This window comes from Cryptotermes secundus, unplaced genomic scaffold (genome assembly GCF_002891405.2).
Source record: "Cryptotermes secundus unplaced genomic scaffold, Csec_1.0 scaffold2456, whole genome shotgun sequence".
Taxonomy (NCBI): domain Eukaryota; kingdom Metazoa; phylum Arthropoda; class Insecta; order Blattodea; family Kalotermitidae; genus Cryptotermes; species Cryptotermes secundus.
In genome coordinates, this window is record NW_019736441.1 from 52,900 (window position 1) to 61,464 (window position 8,565).

Sequence of the window (8,565 nt, forward strand, 5' to 3'; positions counted from 1 at the left end):
TTTTACGCAGAAACTGCCTTCTAAAAGAAGCTATCGAAGGAAAGATAGATGGGCGGATAGAAGTGACAAGAAGACGAGGAAGAAGACGTAAGAAGATGCTGGATGACCTTGGGGACAGAAGAGGATACTGTCATTTGAAGGAGAAAGCTCTAGATCGCATTAAGTGGAGGAACTGTTTTGAAAGAGACTGTGGACCTGTCGTCTTGACAGATTACTGATGATGATGATGATGATGAGAAAATCATACTGAAAAGGGCAGTCTTTTGTCACAATTCCAGATATCCTCCTGTAAATAATATTGTGACCCAGAAGAGGGGCAGCTTGTGTCTAATTCCATTTTCCAACCCTTATGAAGAACAGTGGGCCCCTTAACTCTTACGCTGCTGCAGTCGACATATGTCGATCTCTGAAAAATTTGGCATCCTTGCTGCGATCGACAAAACCCGTAATGCGACTTTAGAGTTTCAAATCTCAGGGTTCTTTGCACCAATCTCATTCAAAATTGGCGAGGGCATAGAGTCATCTATTGGGAATATAATGAAGCATCATTCATTTCAATGGCTGCATTCTTCTGCCCTCTAGCTTAAGAAATGTAAAAGGTTGCATCTGCACTGCGAGGCACGCGCTCTGTGGTCATGTGACATGGGTATCTCACAGGGCTAGTAAAAATGGCTTTGTATAGTGCGTGGTGCTTTCTATAATAGTTTTAAATAAAGTTGTGGACTTTGGTCAACATGTGACATAGTCATACGACCTGGATAGTGAATTATGTACTTTTTTGGTCATCTTGGACAACCCTGATTAAAATGGACTTTTCCTTTGTGAAAAATACTGAATAATTCAACATTTTTGCAACTTCTACTGCCTGTTCCCTGTCTGAGTTAAGATTAGTTACATTTGATCACAAATGTTCATACTTTGCACTTAAATTATTTATAAAAGATTTATTCAAAAATAATTCACCACAGAGGTGAGAGTCACTTAACATACTCGTACTAGCAGTGAAAGGGTTAAAACAGACCCACCATTTCCCTGGCCCAGATTGCCCTCTATTTCCCTGTACCCTCCCTTGGATCTATGTAACCGCCATCCAACCTCCCTATACAACTCAGCCAGTTCCTTAACCTACATATTTCAACCCTGAAGATGGAGGCAGCAGGTTGCTCCAGAATGCCAGAATCTACCCACAGTACTGCAAGGTGCTACAAACCAGAAAACCACAATTTGAACAAATCAAAGCTCAAATCTTATAACATCACCTTCAGTTTTGGTTACCTTGTGGCAGTAAAATTTGTAGCCAGACACAGAGAAGCAGATGTCTACTAGGAAGAGAGGCACAATTGGCCTGCGAGGACGACGAACACCTTTAAGCCACGTGCGCAGTTTCTGTGGCACACCCTGCAAGCAAAGCACACCCAGGTCTTGTTGCAGCTTAGCTGCCAATTCAGCAGACTCCAATGTCAACGTCTTTATGCTTGTTCCAGGTTTCATGCACTCTGAAAGAAAACAGCGTCTAAAGCATTACACAAATCCTGTTTGTTCAAACGTCGTTTAACCCGTTGCCGTGGTTCATCGTGTATGTTTCGTCAGGGATTTAAATCGTCTGGGAGGGTTCGACGTGTATGTTTCGTTCAGCTGCACACCTATGTTATAACGCCCATAATAATTGATGGTTTTGCTGTAGATTGTTAGATTTTTCGCTGGCCTGTTGTCAGTAGAACAGAGTATAAATAAGACACGACTTTATCTGCGCCAAGACATCGTTACATATGCCTGTCTTGCAGCAAAGTTCCTGTGGTTCTGGCGAGCGGTTTCTAGCTGTACTGTTATGAAAGCGTGTTTACTTTGCTTTGAAGATATAAACAGAAGAGACGTGATGTTTACTGTTGTATATGATATCATATTGCCCTGAGCTGGCCACATTGACACACTCAACTGGAATTCTTAGAATAAGGTTGTCCAGAAATTTATTCTCGCATGATCCATTGATTTCGCACAGTACAAAGGCCCAGTTCTGAGAAAAACGCCACAATTTAAGGCAGAACACTGTGGTCACCCCCTGAGACGATACGGATGTGTGTGGGGGAGGGAAAAGTACTCATTATCGCTCCAGTTGACGCCATTTTATCGTACTGACCTTGGTGGTCGTTTCGAGGGATGACCATAAATATTTTTTTGAGCCAGCTAGGCTCTGTTTTCGTGCACTACAATCCAGCCAGTACTTAGAATAACTTCATGAATTCTGTGGTCACCCCTACGACGTCTTATGCCGCCAAAATGGATGGAAAATGAAACGCAGAAGCACCAACACTTGTTATGATAACATAAAGGTTGAATTTACTGCAGCTAATCTGGCTAGCGATACGACTCACGGAGAGACATTTCTTCTTATATTCCCCCCACGGGGAAGGCAAGGCCGCACAGAAGATGTTTTGTTTACGGAAAAAGAGCCAAATGAGAGAGATACGCAGTACTGGTATGGTGATGTGAGTCAGCGCTGTGTATAGTAGAATGCTTCAATGCGTGCAACACTCCGCTCAAAATCTGAACCACTACCGAGATACCGGGCGCTCATATTATAAGGCAAAGTTATAAAACAATTTTTTAAGATCATTTTAGTGAAAGTTTCATGCTTCAAGGCGTACAATACACTGCTCAAATTCTAAACCAACTGCTTCCATTGCCGAGATAACGGGCGCTCATATTATAAGGCAAGGTTATAAAACCACCTTTTAAGATCATTTTATTGAAAGTTTCATGATCCTATCTCATATAATTTAAGAACAATGATGAATAAATCATTTTCGAGCAATATTTAAATGCCCGGCTGAATATATTACCGCAGGAGCCGCGGCCGCGGAATTTAAATGACCACGTCAAAGGGTTAAGGAAGGATTCATACCACAGCAACTAGCAACAAGCAGTAGACAACTACTGACACACATTGCTTTTAAGAAACTGAGGGCACATCAATTGAGATGGGCAGGACATGTGGCATGAATGGGGGCAAAGAGGAATACATATAGGATATTGGTGGGAAAACCAGAAAAAAAGAGACCACTAGGAAGACCAAGACATAGGTGGGTGAACAATATTAAGATAGATCTCAGAGAGGTAGGATGAGATGGTATGGACTGGATCAATCTGGCTCAGGATAGGGACCAGTGGAGGGCTCTTGTTAACGCTTTGAGGACGGGCGATTTAAATATTTAAATCACCCTGGGAACCAGCATTTTTAAACATACTACACTAACTTGTGCACTGTTAAATTTAAAAATTAATATAAAATCTCCTAATTAATTTTCTGAACTAAAATTTTTGGAGAACACTTATCAATGCTCCTAGAAGTGCTTGAGGGTGTGATATTTCTGGAAACACTCCCCTTTGTGAAGTGGCATTACACAGAACTTGCAAATGTAAATATACTCCTTTTTTTGTGAACTGTGCAAACACGGCATTGCCTAGAAGGACTCTTCCTCTTGGAATGTTCACTCTTCACAATTTTCAAGAGAGTATTTTTCAGCATGTCACCCAAGTGTCGCCCTAGCGGGTCCACATGAGGCCTTCGTGGGGTGGGAGCTGAAGAGCCCAGTCATACTAAGTCTTTGCGTGACCCTGATTCTGCCGCCACCATCTGGTCTGTAGCACAGGCCTTTGCCTCATTCATCAGAAATGCTTTGTATTTCAATTTTGAATCAGGGTTTAAATTTTTTTAGAGTTTTTGCTGTCCCCGCAATGTTACTACGCGCAATGTTATTACCCGCATTATCGTCGGAGCTACTGTCACTTTTACTGTCTGTGGCCACAATTCTTTGTTGTCCCCCATCACTGTCGCTGTCTGAATGACAATCCATTACTACGCATCTCACAAGGCAGGTCAGCTAGGGCATCGCAGGAGAATTTGTCCTTGATCCATTCTCCCCACTAGCTACAGGCTGATACACACAGCTTCAAGAAGGCAAAGCATTTTCCTTTATAGTCGGTTAAGTAAACAGTGAGGTCAGGTTACTGACTGCTAACTAAACGTTCCAGAGTCTTATCACACATCTGCAGGTGGTTGCGTGCAATGTAGGTGGCGCCAAAGCAATGTATAGTTTGTTGCAACTTACCATGTTTTAAAAGCCTGTTAACACGCGAACAGTCCGCCATGTTTAAAAGCGAAAAACCTTCTAAAGGGTGTGCGGTCCGCAAAGTGTTAATATATGGTAATGAATCTTCTGGTTCCATAAAATGCTGGCAAGTTCTTGAGTAGCTGCACAACTGGTGGCTTCTCAAGATGGGCTCAGCTCCATGATTGAGGGCACTTCGATGACAACTGCTCATGTCATTGCAGTTATACTACATTCAAGATGAGTATAAAGCAGACACTAACAAATATTGACGAAGGAGCATACTATATGGGTTTCTTAGTGGTTTAGGACAGGGAAGTACCTCTGAGTGCATTTCATGCCATAATGAACATTACACAGAATCAAGTCTGACGTAATGGAACTCATGTTGGCCACTGTGTCTGCGAATTATGTACATCACTTCTCTACCCTCCTTCTTTCTTGCTTGTGATAACTTCCACTCCATACATATCCTGCATAGATTACAGAATTATTCTGAAATTATATATAATGCATTTTGGTTTATGTTTCTCTTTTGTACTGTTCTTTTACCACATCTTGCTAATCAGGGAAGAAATCTACCAATACAGCAACACAAACCTTCATAGAGGATATCAAGAAAGCATTAGATAATAAGCTGTTAGTTTTGGGCATATTTTTAGATTTAACTAAGGCCTTTGATGTAATAAATCATAATTTACTGCTTTTCAGTTTGGACCTGTATGGACTTAGAGGGAAAAACACTCATGGACAACTTCATATCTTACTGGTAGAACACAATTTGTAGAAGTACAGCATTTAGATGAAAAGACCACAAATATAAAGCTGCCTGCTTCATCATGTAAAGAAATAAAATATGGTGTACCTCAGGATTCTGTTTTGGAACCCCTTCTGTTCTTGTTGTTTGTAAATGATTTGCTCCAAGCAGTTCAAGAAGCTAAGGTGGTGTTATTTGTGGATGACACACATATATCACTCAGAGAGAAAAACGACCCATTGTTAAAAGAAAAATCAGTAAGTCATGAAACAACTAGAAAACTTGTTCCAAACAAATAATCTTGTAATAAATACTGTAAAGACTAAAGCAGTACTATTTCAGGGAAGAGGATCTAGTTTAACACATGGACCCACTCTGTATCTAAAAAGTAAAGAAATAACTTACTCATCAAATTTCAAATTATTGGGTATTTATATTACAGATAACTTAAGCTGGGCCAATCATAAGCAATATCTCTGCCATAAATTAAACAAAGCTCTTTATTTGATTAAAGCCATAGGAGACTCAGTAAGTTTACCAGCACTAAGAAGTGATTATTTTAGTAAATTTGATGAAATCTGGTATTATTTTTATGGGTGAGTAAATAACAGTAATTCAGTCTTTAAATTACAAAAAAAGGTCTAAGGCTCATTAAAGGAGTGAGAAACAGGGTGTCCTGTAGAAGTCTGTTTGGTGAATTTAACATTTTAACAGTAACTTCTTTATATATATATATACATATATATTTTGCCGCATGTCAGGAATCTGGAAGGTATACTTCCATGGAAATGCAATAACAGTGGGCCATTGCCTAGGAATGCCTTAAGCAACAAACGCGTTTCCCAGGAGAGGAAAAGACAACAGAGGGTTCGTAGCATGACAGCGGCCAAGACCAAAGGCTCCTACATGATGTGTTCTATTCCATCCGAGACCAGGTCATAAAAGTTCAGCTTCGAAGGGATCAGATAGTTCACAGTTTAGTTCTAGAAGTTGCCGAGAACATCATCTGAATTATCATGAATTCTGAATTAGTGAGCTTTCAGTGTACTTCAATAGGCAGATCAAACAGCTGGATAAAGCAGTAACACACCAGACTTGTATTTAGAAGGTGAATCACACTGGCTCTCTTGAATAAGGGCTTTCATTATTCTCCTCACTCCCTAGAGGGACATGCCAGTAGAACATCTTGATTTGGTCATAACCACTTCTATCACAGTTTATAGTCTCAATATTGATAGCTTCAATAGATACTCGTAAAAAAGGAAAGCTATCCCTGTAACAGGCCGTGAAGACCCATAAGGTTGTGAGATGTTGAGGCTCCCACATTCTCTAGACAATTGGCTCAAAGATGGTGGTAAGGTTGTCAGCATTACACACCTGCCGCGCTTTACTCCCCAGGAAAATTATTTAATTAATTCCTGGTACTCATTTCTGTTAAGAGGCTGAGTCGATCCCAGGGCCATAGTGCGGCTGGAAGGATTGGGTCAATTGAAAATATCCAATGACCTCATCGGGACTTGAACCTGCGACCTTCCAGTTTGTAGCATAGTGCCTCAACCAACTAGGATACTGCATGGTCATTAAATACCAAACTTAAAAAAACACTGCCTCCTTCCAGATCCTTTTCAGCTCATTATTAACAAATCACCCAAACAATCAACATTATACAAATACAAAACTATAACAGTACTGTTAAATAAACCATAAAAGGAAAAAAACAGTGCTTTGCACCCAAAGGGATCCCATCTTTATACCTTGACAAACAAAAAAGGCTACTCCAACAGACATTCTCCTGTCTCCCTCACTCTTCAAACAAAGCAGTATCTTCAAATGGGCCAGAGGTGACATCTTTCTAAACACTTACAAGCTTCCTACCTAACTGAACACCACATAACACCTGCTGTGTAAAACCAGCATTGTTAAATAACCTACTAGTCAGTCAATCCATGAAATAAATTATCTTACCATATGAATTAACTTTCTTCACCATATTTTTCAGCTCCTTCTTCAACAAGGGAAGCCTGCACTGTACAGCCAAACGCATGCAATCATCCACTCCTTCTATGTGCGTTTCCAGCCGCGCAGTGTATATGTATTGCATTAGTGACTTGAACGCACTAGGATGCACCTGTGAACAAATATTACCCTGCCTCAAACACATTTCTTATCTTTTGTATACAAAAGCCAGTTTGATTTACAGTGAAATTTCTGTTCAATGAATCTCTAGATGAATGGCTTCTCTTACACTAAATCAATGTTTTCATTGCGAGGTCAAGCAAACTATGTCAAAAATCTGTCCATCTTCTTATAAGACTTACTGTGTGTAATTGGCATGCCATAGCTCAGGCAGTTAGTGGCCTGCTTCCCACCATAGCAGCCTAGGCTTAATCCCAGATTATCAAATGTGTGATTTGTGGTGTACAAAATGGCATTGGGGCAGGTTTTCTCTGAGTACTTCAGTTTTCCCTGCTAATTCTCATTCCACCAACTGCTTCACACTCATCTATCATCTGGGACTGATATGATAGGCCAATTAATGGCTGATGTACCAAGTGGACTCAGTCTCACCCTACCACAAAAAGCTTAAAGAAACGAACTGTATAATTACAATGGAATGAATTCCTTTACATAATTAATTAAAGATGATGTTTTTGTACACAAATATATACAGTCACACAATTTTTGTTTGGTACATTTTATGAAGCCATTAATAACACATATAGCACCAAATAGTAAGATGGTCAGTGAACTGAAAAGGATTTGGAAGGCACCAGTTATAGCCTAATTCATATTGTATCCCTGCATTTGGCTAGAGGGGCAGACAAAAACGAGGAAGCCAAGTGTCAAACTGTGGACCTCCCACATAAAAAGTCATCACAGAATGGTGGAGTACTCTTCAGTATTTCTAAAATTTTTGTAAGCATTTTACCTTTTTTTTTGTTTAGCATGCACATATTTTTGGTTCATCACTAAACCAAACCTCATACTCACAAGTACTCACGCAAAATCAGCAGTCACCCATTATGGCAGACCAATCATCAATGTTCCTAAGTGAGTTTAAGACACTGTTCAACCAGCTCGTAAACCAAAACAGTATGATTCTCAGCCTACTCAACGCGATCATCAACAAAACTACCACCACTGCACAGCTCATTGCGGATAGTACTATGGAATGCCAATGGGCTAATAAGCCATAAACTATAACTATAAACTTTCCTCAGTATACATAAAATTGACATTGCTTTGATATCAGAAACTCATTTTAGCACCAGAACTGTGTTTAAAGTAGCAAACTTCAAAGTATACCACATACCTCACCCAGGCGACAGGGCTCGTGGTGGTGCTGCCGTCATCATCTGTAATTCAATTTCTCATCACGAGCTCACGCATCACCAAAATGTCAAATTCCAAGCAGCCAACGTCAAAGTTAATGTGAAGCCATGGCCTTTGATAGTGTCTGCAGTATACTGTCCCCCAAAACATTCAATATCAAGTGAAGAATACGTTGAATTTCTTGAATCCTACGGATCCAAGTATATAATAGGAGGTGACTGGAACACCAAACACACCCAATGGGGAGCAAGACTCATTACAACTAAAGGAAGAAACCTTCTGGAAGCAATGAATAGACGAAATTGTAACCACCTCTCCATAGGTGAACCAACGTATTGGCCAAGCGATTATAACAAGCTACCAGAC

The 8,565-nt window shown here is 40.2% G+C and overlaps 1 protein-coding gene across 1 annotated transcript in view; it reads right to left on the reverse strand.

The window, feature by feature from the left end:
* The window catches only part of LOC111869986 (ankyrin repeat and BTB/POZ domain-containing protein 1), a 14,941-nt gene extending 7,681 nt beyond the window's left edge, over positions 1-7,260 (reverse strand). Inside the window, exons 1-2 of the mRNA XM_023861890.2 lie at positions 6,832-7,260; positions 1,276-1,496 (exon numbers count right to left, since the gene is read on the reverse strand). Of these exons, the coding sequence (XP_023717658.2) occupies positions 1,276-1,496; positions 6,832-7,027 (417 nt within the window). The 5' untranslated portion in view covers positions 7,028-7,260. The remainder of the gene's footprint in view (positions 1-1,275; positions 1,497-6,831) is intronic.
* Positions 7,261-8,565: the final 1,305 nt, after the last annotated feature.